At 41.4% G+C, this 20524-nt stretch overlaps 1 protein-coding gene across 2 annotated transcripts; it reads left to right on the forward strand.

Moving 5' to 3' along the window:
* Positions 1-1648: 1648 nt before the first annotated feature.
* Positions 1649-19853, forward strand: LOC134398754 (acetylserotonin O-methyltransferase-like). Of its 2 annotated transcripts, none has more exons than XM_063126239.1 (9): positions 1649-1731; positions 2030-2239; positions 10689-10860; positions 12927-13056; positions 13940-14008; positions 14577-14695; positions 16142-16282; positions 17528-17650; positions 18792-19853. In XM_063126239.1, the coding sequence occupies exons 2-9, from the start codon at positions 2183-2185 to the stop codon at positions 18998-19000; spliced, it is 1020 nt and encodes a 339-aa protein (XP_062982309.1). In that variant the 5' UTR covers positions 1649-1731; positions 2030-2182; the 3' UTR covers positions 19001-19853. The 2 variants fall into 2 exon arrangements, with proteins under 2 accessions (XP_062982309.1, XP_062982308.1); XM_063126238.1 differs by having other exon boundaries at positions 1664-1731; positions 2013-2239.
* Positions 19854-20524: the final 671 nt, after the last annotated feature.

A 20524-nucleotide genomic window follows, 5' to 3' on the forward strand; every position in this document is an offset into this window, starting at 1 on the left:
AGCACTGGAAGACCTCCTAGAACTAAATTTGATGGCCAAAACAAGAAATGAAGTCCATGGAGTTTTATTATATGTGACATCTTTTGCCTGTGTGTTAACGTCAGCCATGTGGTGCAAAATATTAGCTGCCATAGATATTTGCAACAAGGTAATCCAAGCCATAAATGCAACACTGGATGTTGAAGAGGGAGAATTTTTTTAATTCTCCCCCTTAAACCCTTTTCCTGGTAGTCTGCAAGTGCGAAGGATCGATCCCTTGATCATGCTAAGCTGTGCATTTTCAAGTTTATTAAATAGAGATCTGCTGGTTCCCTTACTCAAGAGTAAATCCCACTGATTTTAACTGCATTTACATCCAATTCATATTAAAATCCCATGCATGCTTACCTTTGAGGAAACCCCATTTTAGTAAGCCTGTCTCTGTTCAATGGGGTTTACTCAAAGGTAAGCATACAGGAGATTTTAGTATGAATTGGATGTAAATGCAGTTGAAATCAATGGGATTTACACAATCCTGCAACCCTCTCCAGTTCCCGCTCCAAAGCCCCCAGGCAGGTTGAGGGGAACAGGCGTAGCCTAGGCAACAGGGAATAACCACGAGAGTACATAGGAGAGAAACAGAGTTTTCCCGAAGTGAGTTCAGTAACAAGAGAAGCTACTTCCTAGGAAAAAGCAGTGCAAGACCTGGGGCTCAGCTACATGGGCGCTTTGCCACAGGATTGCATCAGAATGGCGGCAGGTGATCTACATGATGCAGTCATCACTCTGAAGCAATCCAAGGGCAAAGCCCCCAAAGCTTCACACTACAAATAGTTGGGTACTTACCCTGACTTTTCTAGATTGGAGCAAGGCTCTGAGCCTTGTTATGAAAAAAAAAATTAAAGGGTGTGTGTGGAAATCCTGCCAGGGAGGTAGCACCCCGTTCCTCCCCCTTGTCCTCCCCAGTTAGTTGTAAATGCGATCCTTTGCTTTTACAGCTAAAACCACACACACATCAGACCCCTTTCCCCCTTGAAACACTCACTAATCACAGAAGAGGGAGTGTGGATGCTCCCAGGCGCACCTGGACTAACCATGTGAGTGTTCAGGTAGGTGGGGATGGCTGGCGCCTGGAAAGCCCACAACTGCGCTCTTTCTGATGTAGATGGTCGGAAGAAGCGTCAATGCGGTGGCATTGCGTCTCGTGTGGCCACATGCAGCATTATCATAGTCGTCAAGATGAGGGACATTGAGTGCCCCATGTCGATTACTAGGGAGGGTGAGGTGTCCAACTACCATCAACCAGTGAACTGTAGGGGGGCACAAAGGAGATCTGAGAGTGCATCTCAATGGAACAACATTGATACACTGGTGCGCAGGAGAGGAGAGGTGTAAAGATGAATGATACATAAAAGTGCATAGATATAAGGGCCCAGGCTTTCATACCCTATAGAAACGAAGGCGTATAATTTATGGGAAAACCAGGGCAAATGTGAAGGTATGATGGAGCTCTCTTTCTGCCAAGGACATTGATCATTATGCAATTGCACAAATTTTGCTTACATGGTTCCGAAATTTTTTGTAAATGATTTATTAGGTTGTCTGTTTTATCCTAAACAAGTTCCAACCCTTTTGGAGAGAGGGTTGTTCTTTTTTAAAGTTCTTTCTCAAATATTAGTAGTCAATAAAAGGAGCAAAAGCTGAGTGCAACAAACTCTGCTATTTCAGCTTCTTTCCCTGGAACTTCCACCGGTAAGCCGTTTTGTGTCCTCCATTGTCCTGAATTCTTTCTGTTTCCTAACACCTCTCCCACTGTGTCAAGATTTCTGGTTTCTCTACGTCATAGTAACTTTGCTGTACCATTTCCTTTCTATGTCCATTTTCTCTCCTAAAGTCATTTATATCTTTTTCCACCTTCCCAATTAGAGAATTTCCAACTATTTTTTTCTTTACTCCTTCTATGCTATAACGTCACGATTGCACGTTTTCCTGAAACCAGCAAGCCAGAACTTTCCTCTTTCCCCCCTTTTGAGTTATAATTTCATTTTAGAAGGGAACATTCTGGAGAGCTCTGGAGCTTTTTCAGAAAAGAAATTCTGGAGAAGCCTTTGTTGTGACAGTGAAGAGTCTGTTTCACCTCAAGAAAAAACAAGTGATTCAGCTGCTGAAGACCCCGTTGTGTCTGGCCAAACACAGAGGAAGAATGAATTCTGCCATTAAAACCTTATTTCAGCACCAGCACGGATTTATTGTTTCAAAGGTAAGGTCAGTGGGTAATGCCTGCAAATATTTGTTTTGTTCTAACACCAAGTGAGCTGGAAAATAAAGCAGAACACAAATAAAGGAATTATTTTAAATTATGCAATATAAAAAATTTCATGAAATACATCTGGACTCGATGGCCTTGTAGGCCCCTTCCAACTCTGCTATTCTATGATTCTATGATTCTATGATCTAAATTCACCTCAGAATCCATTATAAGTTTCTCCTGTTGACTTTCAAAGCTTGTCACAGTCTAGCTCCTTCCTATCTTTCTTCTCTCATCTCACATTATTGCCCCGCTCGTGCTCTTCGCTCACCGAATGTCATGTTTCTTACCTGCCCAAGGGTCTTGACTTCTCTTGCTTGGCTTTGTCCATTTTCTCTCGCTGTGTCTTATGCCTGGAATTATCTCCCAGAGCATTTGCGGATCATGAGTTCAATTACTGTTTTTAAAGCCCAGTTGAAAACTTTTCTTTTTTCTACAGCTTTTAGAATTTGACTTTGTTCTTACTTTCACACTGTTAATTTTATTGCCCCCTGTGCCTGTTTGGTGCATTCTCTTCCCTTTCTTAATGTTTTATTATGATTTTATTATAATCTAAGACGATATGACAGGGTGTTGCTGTTTTATTTTTTTACTATGTACAGCACCATGTACAATGATGGTGCTATATAAATAAATAAATAATAATAAATTATTCTCACTGCCTCACTACAGACATGTTTGCAAAAAGTTCCTTTCTCTTAGATATTCTGATGAAGTGTGGATCAATTCAAGTTCAATTATACTGATGTTCCCCTGGAAGTGGGGAACCATTTTCTACTTCCCTTCCCTCGGGGCTCCTTGCTTCTTCCTCTGCCTCACCTTGTAGCAGCAGCAGCAGCTTTCAGCCATCTCAGTGGGCCCTCTCTCTTCTACCTTTGATCCCCCACTCTGTTCCCTGTCTATTCCCCCTCTTTGTCTCTCTTAAGGGAAGGTTGGACGCGGCAGCCCCTTCCAGCACCGGCACCAACTCGGCACACCTCTCCGTGGCCCTTTCCTCAGGAACGGTCAGGGGTGGGGTGGGGTGAGTGATTTCCAGGAGAAGGGGAAGCAGTTTGAGCACTCAGAAGACCTTTGGGTTGTGGCACCAAACCAGCCACTCTCTTCACTGTGGGCCAGATGGAATTAAGTGATAGGTCAGATGTGGCCCAGGGATGTGAGGTTGCTTATTCCTACTTTATTTTATTACATTTCTAATCCTTCCAAAAGCTAATGTTCTCTGGGCAAAGTACAATAGTTATAAAGACTTTAAATAAAACCCCAACAACCATAAAACAGTTAAAAAAATAAAATACAATACAAATGTCTATTTATTTATTTACAATATTTATATACCGCTTCCCATTGAAAATTTAAAAGAATAAAGGACAATGCAAAACAACAAAAAGCAGAGGGATCAATAAAACAGCCTTAAAATCTAGAACAAAGTATGTAAAGTAGGGTGACCGTATTTTGGAAACCAAAAAGGAGGACAACATGGTCGGCCCCCAAGGGGGTGTGCCCACCCGAACATAGCCTTGGTCACATGTCTGATTTTAGAGCACACATTTAAGACAAATCTGTTCTACATAACATCTTAATGTTAAAATCACTGAAATAAAGAACAAGTGAAAGATTCAACGTATCTGAAATTAACTTCACTCACTCCTACTTTTGTAGGTTTTGCTGTACTTTGAAGCTTTTGCTATACTCTGTGTGATACATTCTCCCCTTCCCTCAAATATCTTTTCTGACTGTATCTTCACTTATTGAAAGCTGCTGTTGTTGTTAACAGGGTTTGCTACTGGCCGGCCAGATGGCTGGCTTTGTAAAATAAGCTTGTGTATAATTGTCACAAGTTTCTCTACTCTAACATTAGGGTGGGTGTTGTGGCAGTGAACACTACAATGCCCATTCACACTTCTCACTTATATACATTAGCTTCTCAAGGATTGTGTGTTGGCACCACTTTGCACATCCAGACTTTGAACTCCTGTCTACTTCCTGCACAAACACGCAACTCTGAGACCCTCTTCCTAATGCCCTGCGTTTCATGCCAGCATCATGGGGCTAAGTTACAATAGATGTCTCTGGGTTGTCTGTGCAGCCTCTGTTGTCTCTCACTCTAAGTCACTGCAGACAAACCAAAGCCTCCAGCCTCAAAAAATCTCTCTCTGTCTCTCTCTCTCTCTCTCTCTCTCTCTCTCCCCCCTCCCCAAAGCCTCCCAATGGTCCAGCTAGGCTGTACACTTGTAGCTTGGGATATTGCTTATTGCAGGTTATTGCTTCGTCACGTCGATCTGAGGCTTTTCTTGCGCCAGCCAAGAAAAGTTCCAGATGTGCGAGGAGCGGGGCTGGAGGCCATGTTCCCGCACTTCTGGGAATGTGGCCTCCAGCCCCACCCCTCGTGTCAATCTGAGGCTTTTCTTGGTCGGCGCCAGCACGCTGACAAAGAAAAGCCACAGATGTGCAACGAGAGGCAATAGGCAGGGCTGGAGACCAGGCCTTTCCCCAGTAAATTGGGGGCCCGTCTCAGGTGCCCCAGAGATCCTCGTTTTTCAGTAGATCTCCAGGGTTTTCCAGGTCCGGTCACCATAGCGGGGAAAGCCAGCAGCCTTCTGTGAAGGACAGTGGGGGCTAGGGTAACTGGTGCTCCTAACTTATGCAGGCAGAATGGCCTTCCGTAGGGCAGCTCCTCAAAGTATAGCAGCCACCCATAAGTTTAGTTGGGCCAGGTGGGGGCGGGGGAGCAGTGCACATACAGTGAGTAGTAACTCATGCCTTAGCTATTGTTGTTTGTACTTGTGAGAGCAGCGCTTATTGGGTCCAGCTGGCAAAGGGATGAGAACAAATTAGACACACAGGAATAACTGAGCAATAAATTGGACACAATGTTATTGAGTCACTTCAATAGGCTTGGCGGCAGCACAGGGCGTGGATCCTGTAATAGGCCAGCTCACTTGCTGACCAATTCCTCTTCCTAGCCAGTGGCCAGGAACACACGACAGCGTGGACTGCTACTGTGAACCTCTTTCCACCTCCTTGGACGTGGCCAGCTTGCAGCCCCCATGCTAGTCTGGTCTTGGTGCCATGTCCCCGAGATCCCTTATGGGAATCCTCACCATGGGGGAGCAGGGAGGCCAATCCCATTCCCCCTCACCAATGGATCCAACCCAATGCCTATCACACCTATGTAAATTGTGAGAAATGTTATAAAATGAAGAATCCACACAGAATATACTGATAGTCCAGATCAACATATCTTGCAATGGGGAAGGCAAAACCCTTGCACAGTCTTTGCCAATTGCTGTGCAGGTAAAATGTTAAGTATATGAAAAGAAATACTTGCTTAGTCATTAAAATTGTGTGTGTATGGCTATCTCAGGGTTAAACAGAGAAAGACTATCTGTGGGCAATTACCTTGAGATAGAGGCTGTTCTGGGAACCTTGCTAAGGTTCTAAGTTAGCCTCATCGCAGCTGTATGTAATGTAGATAAAAATTGTGTAGATCTGTATATAGTTTCTCACTTGTGTAAAATGGAACTGCTCACTGATCACTGCTTATTGATCACTGCTCTATGATCACTGCTCTCTGTGTATGCTTCAGTGTGCTGATCTGAACTGATCTGAATTGAACTGCACAGAAGCCTGAAGGAAATAAACCAGCTCTGCTGTGTAAGACCTGTGTGATGTGTGTTTGTTTCTGAGCACAAACAGAGTTCTAGAAGGAGAAAAGTTCTGGCAATAACCCAACAAAGGTTATGGGCCCAGTCCAGTCCAGTCCAGGCAAGTCTACGCCAGCCTAACCCAGGCAGAAGAACCAGAACTTGGTGGGAACGGTGCAGTATCAGAACCAGAACCAGGAGTCTGCTAAAACAGAAAACTGTTGATGAAAAAAGACATCAAGCTGAAGCCAGTACTGCAAAGTGAAGAAAAATCTCAGTCAGCTGACTCTGAAGAAGACTCTGAGCAGGAGGACGGTGAGATACCAATTCCTAAAGCAGAGAGAATGGCAAGAGCTAATATGTCTGGTTTGCATCAATTGTTAAAAAAGCTGAATGACTCTAACTATGCATTATGGTCTTACAAAATGCAAATATATCTGATTCAGGCTGAACTGTGGTATGTAGTCACAGAGGATCCACCAGATAGAGCAGATCCACAGAATGCTAAATAGTTTAAAGACGATGCAAAAGCAATGGCAGTTATTGCATTAGCTGTAGAAGACTCTCAAATTTCCTTCATTCAGTTTTTGAATACATCAAAAGAGTGCTAGAATGCGCTACAAGCTGTATATCAAAGAGAAACAGCAAGCAATAAAATAATTTTAACCCGGAAGCTGTATGGAATGAAGCTGAAACCAGAGGAGTCTATGTCAAACCATTTAAAAAGCATGAGAGAAATCTTCAATCAACTCAGGGCACGAGGGATAGAGTTTACAACTATACACCAAGTCTATGTGATTTTGTCAAGTCTTGATTCATTGTACGATGCGGTTGTCACCATGATAGAAAGTCAAGAAGAGAAAAATTTAACCCTCGAGTATGTAGCTAAAAAACTACTAGAAACCTATGAAAGAAGACAAGCTTCAAAACAACAGAGCCTTAAACATCCTGTGGCTGAATTTCAACAAAGCCATAAAACTTTTGACGTGGTGGCTGCATTAAAGGCAAAGAAATGCTTTAACTGTGGTTCCACAAGACACTTAAGGCGGGATTGCAACAAGAAGAAGAAAAAGCAGTCGACAACAAAGTAGAGAGAAGAAAACAACATGAATGAAGCTGAATCAACAAAGAAGTGTCTTCTAGCAAGAGTCAAAGAAACAATGAATCCTTAGTTTTTAGACTCTAGAGCTTCAATAAGTATAGCAAAAGACAAACTTTCATTTGTTACCTTAAAAACTTCTACTTCAGAGCAAAAGTGTGTTACCCTTGCAAATAGAACAAAAATCCAGATTTGTGGTGTGAATAATGTATATTTTGATTGTCTAAGAGTTGAACTACAAAGTGTTTTATATGTACCAGAATTAGAAACAAACCTTCTAAGTGTGTTTCAGTTAACAGAAATGGGGTATGAGGTTTGTTTTACTAAAGAAAATTGTACTATAAAACAAAGAAACAAAGTGTGTATACAAAAAATAATGAAAGAATCTTTGTATGTGATTAATACTTGTACAGAAAATGAAGTTGTAGCCAGCAAAGTCACAACAAAAACAATAGCCAATTGCAAACCACACCAAGAGTGTATCCATTTAACTCATAAAAGGTTTGGTCATGCTAACTATAAAATAATTTCTAAGATTCCAGAATTGTGTGAAAGAGTGAAAATCAAACCATGTTCTAACTATGTAGAATGTAATGTATACAGTGAAACCAAGTGTCATAAGTCAAACATTCCAAAACATAGTGAGAGAACAACAAAAAGAATTTTTGAATTAATTCATGCAGATCTTACAAGTCCTTTTGAGACAAGTCAAAGAGGAAACAGATTTTTCTTGTCTATTGTTGATAATTACAGTAGATTTAGATTTGTGTATGTGTTAAAACAGAAGAGTGAAACTTTTAGAAAGTTTAAAGCCTTTGTTAAGTAGAATAAAAATAGATTTAAAGAACCTATAGCTAATCTAAGAACGGACCAGGAAGGTGAATTTCTCAGCAACCAATTTAAAAAATTCCTCAGTGATGAGAGTATACAACTTGACCTTACTGCTCCATATTCACCATTTCAAAATAGAATTGCAGAAAAAAAAAACAGAACCTTACAGAACATGTTAAGAGCTCTATTGAAAGAGTCAAGATTGTCTAACCTGTTCTGGGCAGAAGCTTTGTCCACCTCAAATTATTTGTTAAACAGGCTTTACCACTCTGTACATGAAAAAACTCCATATGAAATGTTTTACAAAAGAAAACCTAGAGTGTCACATATACGGGTTTTTAGAAGTAAATGTTTTGCTCATGTTCAGAAAGAAAACAGACCAAGAAAACTAGCTCAAAGAGGTTTAGAATGTAAACTGTTGAGATATGATACACAAACAAAAGGCTATCGTTTGTGGTCTCCATATCACAAAAGTGTAATTGTGAGCAGAGATGTAGTTTTTCATGAACAAATGCAAAAAACAAAACAGTATGTAAGTTTGCCTGTAGAACAGAAAGCTATAGAAACAGAAGAAATTCCTGAACAATCTCAGCAAGAGAGGGAGGGGGAAGAAACTGTAAAAGAAAAAACTATGCCTATAACTATGCCAAGACGACCAAAAAAAGAACGCAAAGCTCCAATTCGTTATTCAGATGAATACCAAAGCAAACAGGTTTCTCATAGAGCTTTACTGATAGCCTATGAACCTACTTCATTTGAAGAAATTCAAAAGATAGAACCTACAGAAGCTCAGAGCTGGCATGAAGCAATATCAGAAGAAATCAGAGCAATAGAAAAAAATGAAACGTAAAAGCTAGTACCTTTACCTGAAAGCTGTAAAGCCATTACCTGTAAATGAATATTCAAAATAAAACAAAATGAGAAAAGACAGGTAAAATGTTCAATGATAAAACACAAAGAAATGCTTTAAAGCTAAGTCTCAGATTGTAACACAATTTAAACAACATGCGCAAGAAGAGGACTGTTAAGTATATGAAAAGAAATACTTGCTTAGTCATTAAAATTGTGTGTGTATGGCTATCTCAGGGTTAAACAGAGAAAGACTATCTGTGGGCAATTACCTTGAGATAGAGGCTGTTCTGGGAACCTTGCCAAGGTTCTAAGTTAGCCTCATCGCAGCTGTATGTAATGTAGATAAAAATTGTGTAGATCTGTATATAGTTTCTCACTTGTGTAAAATGGAACTGCTCACTGATCACTGCTTACTGATCACTGCTCTATGATCACTGCTCTCTGTGTATGCCTCAGTGTGCTGATCTGAACTGATCTGAATTGAACTGCACAGAAGCCTGAAGGAAATAAACCAGCTCTGCTGTGTAAGACCTGTGTGATGTGTGTTTGTTTCTGAGCACAAACAGAGTTCCAGAAGGAGAAAAGTTCTGGCAATAACCCAACATAAAATTCCTTCCCAGACTACTACTGCCACTGCAAGACATCTTACTACCAGGAGTGGGTGGGTGCTAGGGTGACCATATGAAAAGGAAGACAAGGCTCCTGTATCTTTAACAGTTGTATTGGAAAGGGAATTTCAGCAGGTGTCATTTGTATATACGGGGAACCTGGTGAAATTTCCTGTTCATCACAACAGTTAAAGCTGCAGGTGCCCTGCCCTCTTTTAAATCTGGTCACAATATAGCTGCAGCCCTGTCCTCCTTTTCATATGGCCACTCTAAGTGGGTGGGGAAGCTGGCAACTGTAATCCTGGAGCCCCAAGGGAGGAATGCAAGGGAAGCAGAACAAAGGAGAGGTCTCACTCTGGCGGGTCTGCCTCTTTGGCCACACCCCCTCATCGTGCTGATTGGCTCAGCAGCCCCCTCCTGGGAAGGAGATGCTGCTGCTGGGTCTGAGCTACCGCACCACTTTCCACCAGCCTTTCTCCCTTTGCTGCCAGCCAGCGCGCCTCTCCGTCCACTGTTCCCCATTAAGGGAGGAACTTGGCTTGTGCTGCCACCAACACAGGGCTTGTTCCATTTATAAAATGGCGACCGCCATGTGCCCTGTCCCTTTCCAATGGTGGCTGCCACATGCTGTATCAAGTGTGTGTGTGTGATTCTACCCTTTGCCTTCAGCCTGGCTGACCTGGCAAAAATTAAAAAGGGGGGATAATATGTTGCTTCCTCAACAGGAGGGAACAGAAACTCATGGTCTGTTGCTGGCCTAGTTGCTCATTTGCAGCCTCATACCCTTCAGCTTCCTTTCCCCTCAGGGCCACCTCCCTCCTCTGCGCTTTGATCGCCAAACCTCCTAGCAAACAGGCAAGTTTGCTCCGCTTCCGCTGCTCTTCCTACCCAGTGTCTTACCCATTTGGCGTTTTGAGGCCTTTTGCCTGCTCCTCCTTTGTGGGCAGGGTTGGGGGCTTGCTCCTCATCAAGCCCATCTTGTGGAACTCTTTTGCGAGCTCAGTGATCACTTTCCCCATGGATTTACTCTTGGGGAAGTCAGCAACAGCAACTGCAATCCTGGAGATGTATGGGAGGTTTGCCTTTGGGATCCTGAAGTTGAACTGGAGGCAGAACAAAGGAGTGACCTCACTGCTGGGTCCGCCTCTTTGGCCCCACCCCATCAGTGTGCTGCTTGGCCCCAGCCGTGGCTGTGCTGCTGCCATGGCTATGCTGCTGCTCTTTACCAGCCCTTCTCACTTCACCGACGGCCTACTCACCACTATGATTCACTGCTCCTTGTTAAGGGCAGGAACTTGGCTAAGTAATCTTCCTGAGTGTCAATAATGTGAACTCTTAGCTTTTCTGCATTTTTCTGCCTTTGTTTCCAGATCATGTTTACTGCCTCTGAGTTGGGTGTATTTGATTTGCTGAAGTCAGAGAAACTCCTTACTGCAGGAACTATTGCTGAACGTCTGGGCACCAGCCCCACTGGAATGGAGAGGCTGCTGGATGCTTGTGTGGGGTTCAAGTTCCTGAGAGTGGAGAGGAAGGAGAAGGAAGGTAACCGTGTAGGAAGAAGGAAGCAACTCCAGTTGTTTTAACATTCTGACTTAGTGGCTGAAGATGAAAGCTTTCAGTGATGTTTTCTACCAGAGTTCATCCATACCAGCAGCTTTTTTGTGTAATTTGCTGCACAACTACTTTGATATTTGTGTTTCCTCTCCTGTCTGTTTTGTCTACCTGTGTTCCACCTTAAAGACAACAACCAATTATTATTCTCCATTGAAGTCTTTCTTTGGTCATCCTTCAGAAACCCGTTGGGTGTGTGTGTTAATTAGGGGTGTGCGCGGACCCCCCGATCCGCCCCACGGGCCGAGCCCAGTAATGGACCAAGGGGGAGGGGGGCCTTACCTGCGTCCGTCCGCAGTCCCTCGGCTTCTTCAATTGAGCCCGTGGCTCAACCAGGAAGTCTGGGCCGCAAGTGCAACAGTGACAGCGGCATGGCCCGGTAAACCCCACTTACCTTTCTTGCGGAGCTCCAGATCGAGGCGAAGGATCCGCCTTCACCTCGATCCTCTTCACAACGCTCCGCCGGCCCCCCAATCCTCTTCGCCTCCGTCTTAAGGGTAGGCGAAGCCCCCCGCTCCACTCCTGCTTCTCCAGTTCGAGGAGAAGCGGAGCACATCCCTAGTGTTAATGCTGTGAGCCCTCATCTTTTGCTCTGCCTACATCTGTGTGTAAATTAACCTTACATCACAGAAACACCATAAGTCCCCAGTGACTGCCTTCAAAGGAAACTGAACTCTGGGTAAATGCTGGATCCCTTGAAAGCCTCACCACCCGAAACATGCTTAGCAGGGCAGGGTTGGGGAAAGTGGGGCCCTCTAGATGTTGTTGAACTGCAACCCTCATTAGATCTACCCAGCATAGTTGTAGTCCCACAACATCTGCATTGGTACACATTCCCCATCCCTGTGCTTCAGGGTAAGGCTTTCACAGTGGGACTTCCTTCTGAGTTCTAGGCTTGAGTTACAAGTCCCCAATTCCAGAAGGAGGAAGCAAACTCACATAGCAAATATGCAAAGACTTATATTTGGACAAGTGACAAAACACAGGGACTCTGAGCATCTCTACATCAGGCTTTTATCATGCACCTTAACTGGGGCTTCCGCTTCTGGATTCTTTGCAGGATTAAGACCACTTCTTTTACACATGCTTACTTGTGCTTTCCGTTCCGGGATATCCTTTTTCTGCAAGTTCTGTATGTTTCACTATAAACATTCTTAATGCGCAGCACTATAGCTATGATATAGCAGTGTTATGCAGTTACATGGAACCGCTGGAGGGCCATGCAGAGAAAACAGTGCATTTTCCCCCATAAGAAAAAAGACTTGGAATTCTAATTGAAACTAGCTAAAGTCAAAACATCAGACTTTTTATAAAACATGGCAGGATTTTATTCTATATACCTATCAGGGACATACACAGCAGTATTTGTCAAACCTTTCCTTGGATTATGTAAAAGAGACTAAATGTAAGTTTGACATACAGAAGAATTATAAAGAAAACTTTTAAGCAGCTCATGGATTCCACATATGTCTCAGATTGTAAAATAAAGCAGAAAAATATGAGGAGTTTACATGTGCTGCCCTCTGTCAATAATTTAATTCAATGTAAATTCAGTTCATTTCTTTTTATTTATTATTTCCTTTCTTATTCTTTCTCTCTCTCTCTCTCTGTTGATTTTGTTTTGGAAAAATAATAAAATCTTTTAAGAAGAAAGCAAAAAGTCAGAATTAAGGTTTCCATGGCCACGGAGGTTGAGGACATCATGTAAAGGACCCACAATCTTCCTTGAGTGACCAATCACAAGTGCACTATGGAAGCCTCTTATAGAGAAATGCCATAAGACAAAAATGCAGTATTTTTGACAGAAGATGCTTTCCAGCTCTAGTATTAATAAATATAACTAAAATAAATGAAATGCAATAGCAGCTAATGAATATCATGCTTTGCTCCTTTGCAAAGAATTGCTAAAATGTGTATTTTAGAATTTTTTTCATCAATCTGTTATCCTAATATTTTCTGGGGTTTTAAGCATCATCTTTTGTCCCCTTCGTTTTAAGGACTTTACGGAAACACAGACCTCGCTGATTTGTGCCTTGCTAAAACAAGCCCGAAGTCTCAGTATAATTACATGAAGCTCTGCTCTGAATTTTTCTATCCAAATATGCATTACCTTCCTGATGCTGTGAGGTGAGGAGTAGAGCTGGGGCTGGTAGTCTCCATCTCATAGGACTAGGGCTGGTCATCTCCATTTCCAGGAAGCAACTAGGTTGTTCATTCTGTTCGTTCATCAAATCATTGTTCTCCTGTTGTTCCCTCAAGAGTTCTTCTGTCTTTTTCAGCCTATAGAAAATCAAATTTTAATGAAGAAACAAAATAGGAGTGCAATTTAGCAATATTCTTCATGCTTTCCAAGAGGCATAGCTTTGATGAGTGCGGTGATGTATGGGACAGTGAACATATAGCAAAAAGCAACTTCACTATAGCCCTTCACATGGCTGTCATTTGTCACGCAATTTTTAAGCAATCTTTTAACTAGAGCTGAAAAACGTTTTCATCTCTCCCTCCCTCTCTCTCTTGTTTATGATATTGATATGTTTCCTACAAGAAAAAGTTATGGGCAGGTCCCACAATACATTTAAAATTAAAATATTTGCACAATAATGCTTAAATGAAAGTGCTAGAGCTTCAATTATATAATGTATTTTTAATACAAAAAATATATATAGCTGCCCCTTTCCATTCACCGTCATTTCAGCAACCTTTATTCTCCCAGTATTTTAATACTTAATGTTAACTTAAATTTAATTTTTACTGTTCTAACTCTGTATTTTAATCTTATATCAATTTTTGCTGTGTGGTTTTATCATGGTTGTGCTTTTTATACTGTATTTTATATTTGTGTTTTTAAATTGTTGTTTGTTTTATTATGGTTTTAATTTTTGTGAACCGCCCAGAGAGCTTCGGCTATTGGGCGGTATAAAAATGTAATAAATAAAATAAAATAAATAAATTCAATTTGGCACCTTTGCTGCCTAATTTTCATACAATTAAAACAAATGTTCTGTTCCAGGGAAGGAAAAAACCAGAGTGAATTAATACATGGCATTTCATCAGATCATATATTTGATGCCTTTTCCAGGTAAAAAATTAGCATTTTTCTCTATCTTTTTTGTTTTTGTTGTTTTTGTAGTGAGCAGCTCCCACCCCCAGTCTGGGGCTGGGGGCTGGGTATTGCTGTATTTTGTAGGGTAATATGTAAGTCAGATGCTGTTTCCAGACATGCTCTGTCTGCTTCCTACCAGCCAATCAGGGTGGACTGATGTAACTCAAGGCAATTTAAATCATGTTTAAAATGCAAACCAGCTCTGTGTCTTTTTACATGTGATTTTTGTTATTAAAACTGAACATCTACAACTTTCAAGAAGCAACAGCAGTTAGGTCGGATAGAGCCATTTTCATGAGATGTAAAACTGAAATGAATGCCAATGTTTGTTTGATAGGGAAATTCAGTTCTATGAGACTGTAGATGTTGATTTAGCATGTTTATAATAACATTTAATTGTAACTCTTATTAAGTTATAAAGCAATTTCCTATTTTATTTATGGTGTTATAAAAATAAATAAAATCGATTTAAATAAAATAACCTATTTAGATTTAAAGATCCATTTTTTGAAATTGATTTTTATCCACCCTTTTGAATTTCTAGGTCAGAGGAAGGGTTGCAAAATTTCATTGATGGCCTGGGTGATAGTTGGAGTCTGTATGGTAAAGAAGTATTGTCTGCATTTGATCTTTCTAATTTCCCACTCGTTTGTGATGTGGGAGGTAAGTACCACACATTCTCAGGAGTCTTTCTTTATGTGGAGCTAGAGATTTTCTTGTTACATGGTTTTGGGGTTGGGCTGGTTGGCCTCATAGGTTCCCTTCCAGCCTTGTTATTCTGTGATCATCAAAGGACTGGTTAAGTGGTGATGTCTAGCCTTCGTTATCTCCTTCGTTTGTGAGATTTACTGATTTACTAGAAAATGGCTGGAGGTTGTTCTAGAAAGGGAGAGCCATGTTGGAACAGGCGATAGAGTTAGATTTAATTAACTCTGTGATTCTAGCAGTTGATCAGGCTGGGAGAACCTGGATCTTATGAGGTGGAGACAGGAAACACAGACAATGCTTTTTTGAATGAAAGGGAGGAGTTTATTGAAAGCACTACTTATGCAAAACAGAGCAAAACACCAAATACATCTGATAGTGTTCAGCTAATATCTAGTTCACCTCCAACAGCCTAACCAAATATGCTGGATAAAAAGTGCTCAATGACTCAACAGAAGTTTTTTGTGAACCGCCCAGAGAGCTTCGGCTATTGGGCGGTATAAAAATGTAATAAATAAATAAATAAACAGAACTAATATCCTGTTAGCCTTGCTGGCTGTGTCGGTCTACACAGGATACTGACTCCACAGCCTTCTGGCTACACAAACTCCCAAATTGCAAGTATGCAAGTATTACCCCTACTTTTCCTGCCTGAGCAAGGTCAGCATGGTTCTCTCGCTGTCTGTTCTTGCTGTACGGGTGTTCTCAAAGAACCACAGTTACAGGTAAGCAATCTGTCCTTCATTGATGTATTTTTTTGAATCACATTAGCCCTGTTCAGAGAACACACTAAACCATGGTTAGGTGGCTAACCCTTTTGCAGTAAATGGTCAGTGTGTTTAAACCATGGTTATGTAGCTACTATGGTTAGGAATGGTTCACACGACATTCTAAGCCATAATATTTAGCTCAAAATGCTTAACCACCATGGCTTAGTGTGTCATCTGAACAGGGTCTCTATTCAGTGTAGTCCAGTCATAGGGGAAAACAGCTGTCAGAAATAATGGAGGCAACTAGAGTATTCTTGCTCTACGGCAAATCAAGTTTTTAACAAGAGGGCAGAAACTATTAACCTGTCCTCTCCACTCCTATTTAGAACACCCTCCTATGGCTGTAGTCTATAATATATTCTTTTGGCTGCTTCTAATCTGGATAGTATGTCCTCACTATGTTTTGCTAGCCCACCCTTGCTCTTATATCCCCTAACTCACATTCTAGACTATCAAACCCTAAGAGATATTAAGTGGTAAACTCTTCATTTTGCCCTGTCTATGAAAGTAATGTACAGCCACCTATCTGATGCAGTACTCTGACATGCTACACAGGAAAAATTGTAAGAAGTGTAAAATTCATAGCATATTAATTTCCCCCTCAAATTCCCCCTCTTTTTGTTCTTTCTTTAAGGAGCTGTTGGTGCCTTGGCTAAGGAATGCATTTCCTTGTATCCCAAATCTACTGTGACAATTTTTGACCTACCTGAAGTAGTAGAAAGAGTAAAGAAGCATGTTGTGTTCTCACAAGAATACCAGATTACTTTCCAAGAAGGTAAAATATACTTAGTTCTCACAATTTATGGCCCCGTTTAAGCATTATGCTAATCCATGGTATAGGGTTTTTAATACTGTGTTGCTGTCATATGAGAACCCACCTGCGCTAACAAACGGTATACTTCGTTTTGACAATTTATGGCCTGGTTTACACATCATGCGAATTCATGATATAGGTTTTTTAAAAAATTCTGTGTTGCTGTCACGTGAGAACCCACCTTTGCTAACAAACCATGGCTTGTTAAGCACAAACAACCCAGAAAGAAAAAAACATGGGCCCAGTTTCCACATAATGACAACCCATGGCTTGTATAAAACATGGCTTGTTGAGGCCAAACACAAGTGAGAATGCTGCCTCCTGCCTGCTCACCACTTCGAATCTGCTTTGCTAAACAACTCAGGAACATAACATTCCTGGGTTGTTAGGCATAATGTTTGAATCCAGTTGTTAGTTGTGGCATTCAAACCCACAAAAACCCAGAGTTTGAACCAACAGATTTAAATGACCCAACTAAAACTGTTTAGGAAAGCAGATGCAAACCAAAGAGGCAAGTGAGCAAGAGGCAGCACTCTGCTAATTCTCGCAAGGCACCACCATTTAATATGTTGTTTTAACCACGAATTGCTGTAACATGTGATCCAGGTCAGGGTTTGTTGCTGGGTTGTGAATTCTGGATTGTTTAAACCATGGGTTGCCTCTACATGTGAACCCAGAATTGTGGGTTGTCCATGATTTGTTTTTTCCAGGCTATAGAGGCAGTGGGCAAGAGTAGTAAAAAAGAAAAGAAAGCTGCTCTACCTGCCAGTACTACAGTACTGCAAAGTCTTTTTGCTCTACAGCAAATCAAGTTTTTAACAAGAGGGCAGAAACTATTAACCTGTCCTCTCCACTCCTATTTAGAACACTCTCCTATGGCTACAGGGAGGCAGTGGGTGAAGGAAGAGGGAAACAAACAACCCCAGGACTAAGAAAACAAACAATGGTTTGTTCAATTGTCTGCCAGACAAACCCTGGCTAGGCCAACGAACTATGGGTTAAGTAAACTATGGGTTAGTGTTATATGTGAACCAGGTCTAGATAGGCTTATGTAATGCTTGGCTTACCAAGCAAGATGGCCAAGCACTGGGAGCAACAGCAGACAGCAATGTATATCTTATTATAACTGGTGATTATAGGTGAAACATTATTCTTCTGGTAAAACAATATGCTTACTTTAAAAAATCTCAACCTATTTTATTTCAGGGGATTTTTTTAAAGATCCAGTTCCTGAAGCTAACCTATATCTTTTGGCTCGGGTCCTGCATGACTGGGGTGATGAGAAGTGTGTGCAGCTGCTAACTAAACTGTACAAGGCCTGCAAACCTGGTAGGTGTACTTATATAGCAGAAGCTGCAATTTGCATGCTCGGGCTCACCATATGCATTGCCTTTTAATTTATTTATAGGACCCTCAAGTTTCGTGGGATTTATTTATGTATTTATTTCAAAAGTGTATTACCTGCTTTTCATTATACAAAACTGGGTACATTAAAAATAAAAGTTATAAAATGCAACAAAATCCTACCATCAAAACATCAGTAAACAGTATAATAATAAAACACAGAAAAATACATATCAGATAAAGAGCGATTAACAAAACACAGCAGCACAGATTCAGTGGCTTGGTTGGCACATAGGCTGGGTCTACACCAGACATTTATTCCAGGATGATATTGAACTCGTCCCTACTGGGCCACATGACACACAGCTGATCCCACTGTGATCTCGGCTCCACCACTCCATTATTCCGGGGTTTCGCTGACTGCTTTTGTAGCGGTTTTGCTGACTCTCTCGGTACAACCCTGAAGTTCGCGGCTGGTGTGCCCCTGCCTTTACAAAGCTGTTGCTGTTCGGCATGAGCTCCTGGCTCAGCGAACAGCCAACCTGCTGTCCGGAGCACGTCCAGCAGTTTCGGAGGTGAGTGGAATGGAGCCATCCACCATTTTTGCACATGTTTTGATTGTTCTTGGTGTGTTTTGGCACCAATCTTGTGTTTTTTTTAAAAAAAAAAACCCCACAAATCTCTGCACAAGGGTGCATATTAGACACAGTGCTTATCCCTCCTTGTGTTGCTGTGTATTTGCGCTGCTGCACATCTCTCAGGCGTTATTAAAAAGTACACATTTCTCTCAGTGTGGAGATTTCTGCAACTGCACAGTGTGAATAGAGGAGTTCTATTCTGGTTCATGAATTACACCTCCATTGAACAGACTGCTGGTATCCAATGTGGAAGGACGCGTGGGGGAGAAGATATAAGCAACAAACGATAGTGGGATTTGGTCTATAATTACTATTCAAAGCTACTTTGATTTCACCATGGACTGCCTTTATATGTTGGTGCCACTCATGTTAAATTGTATTACCTTTAACTTGAGAAATTGAAAAATTAAGTTGTATTCTTCAAACTGCTATTTAAAAAGTAATGATATCTTCTTTTTTCTAAATCAATGAAATATCTTTTGAAACAGGTGGTGGAGTGTTAATCTCAGAAACAATTCTCGATGAAGATAGAACTGGGCCCTTAGTAGCCCATCTATACTCCATGACGTTAATGGTTTTTACTGAAGGAAAAATACGGACCGCATCAGAGTTCAGTGGGCTCCTCAGTGCCGCTGGCTTCAAGGACATTCAAGTAAAGAAAGGAAGCGTCTGTAATGCCATTTTAGGAAGAAAATAATGTTGCCCCTACTTCAAGGCTGGGCAGACTTCAATGTTTAAAGAAGCTAGAATAATAAAACTTTGACTGATTGATTAATTGCATTTACATCCCACCCTTCCTCCAAGGTCCTCAGCATAGCATAGACAGTACTTTTCTTTCTCTTCCATTTTATCTGGACAACAAGACAGTGACGTCAGCTTTGGACAGACTTATGAGGCCTTTCCTAACATAAGAAGCCTGCTTTATATTTTAGATGGTTTGCTCAGGATAGATAGATTATATATGTTTTTGAAATTAGGCCAAAGGCTGAAGAAAAATGGGTGGTTTCCAAGACAGATGGAATTTCTGAGGAACGACGACTGTGGAGAGAGGAACAAGTGAACTTGCCAAAAGTCCTTACAAGGTCATTGACTCAGTGAAGTTTGAGCCAATGGAGAGAGAAACATGAACAAGGACATGAACAAGGACATGAACAAGGGGGCACAGTGACCTGGGAACTGTCTTCATGATCCAGAATGAGGTTGATAACAGAAGGATGGAGCCAGAAGGAGGACCCAGAGGATGGACAAAGAAGAGCTGAGCTCATGGACCAAAATCTTATAAAAAGACCAGTCTGTACGAGAGAAAGCTGAGAAGACTGCACCATCATCAATAAGCTGACCATATTTTGGAAACCCAAAAGGAGAACAATATGGCCACCCTCAAGGAGGCGTGCCCACCCCAACATGCCCACACCAAGGCAGGGCCAACTTGACATGCCCGGACCCCAAGGGGGCGTGGCCCTGGTGACATGTCTAATTCTACACCTTATAATTAAGACAGAACTGTTCTACATAATATATTAATATTAAAATCACTGAAATAAAGAACATGTGAGACATTCAATGTATCAGAAATTAACATTTATTTTTAGTTGCTGTACATGCATGGGCTCACTATATGGAAAGGAGGACAGGGCTCCTGCATCTTTAGCTGTTGTATAGAAAAGGGAATTTCAGCAGGTGTTGTTTATATGCATGCAGCACCTGGTGAGAGTCCCTGTTCATCACAACAGTTAAAGCTGCAGGAGCTGTGATCAGATGCAAAAGAGGGCAGGACTCCTGCAGCTTTAACTGCTGAAATCCCTTTTCAATACTACTGTTAATAATACAGGAGCCCTGTCCTCCTTTTCATATGCTTATCCTATCAACATCAGCTGTCCCCACCCTGGTGCAATCCAGATGTTTTGAATTCCTATCAAATCTATAAAACAAGGCTTAAATGCATGCATGCGCACACACACGCACACACAAGCAAGCTTAAATGGAGCACTATAGTTCTGCTACTTAACATTATTTACTATATAAGAAACCCTGCACAAGAGCACATTATTACATTTCCCCAAGTGCACTCTCAATTTATTTAAAGACAGACAAACGGCACATAAAAGAAAAAACAAAGCAACGTTTTCATTGGTGAGAGTATTATATACTGTTACACTGTTTGCCACTGATTTTATACCAGCCTTATAATGCTAGATGAAAAGCCAGCAGCAAGATTTTA

Source organism: Elgaria multicarinata, chromosome 5 (genome assembly GCF_023053635.1).
Source record: "Elgaria multicarinata webbii isolate HBS135686 ecotype San Diego chromosome 5, rElgMul1.1.pri, whole genome shotgun sequence".
NCBI classification, from domain to species: Eukaryota; Metazoa; Chordata; class Lepidosauria; order Squamata; family Anguidae; genus Elgaria; species Elgaria multicarinata.

Coding starts and splice junctions, on each gene's coding strand:
- LOC134398754 (XM_063126239.1), top strand. CDS start 2,183: ATGAATTCTGCCATTAAAACCTTATTTCAGCACCAGCACGGATTTATT. Junction 10,861..12,926: donor GGAGAGGAAGGAGAAGGAAG/GTAACCGTGTAG, acceptor CTTCGTTTTAAG/GACTTTACGGAAACACAGAC. Junction 17,651..18,791: donor GTACAAGGCCTGCAAACCTG/GTAGGTGTACTT, acceptor CTTTTGAAACAG/GTGGTGGAGTGTTAATCTCA.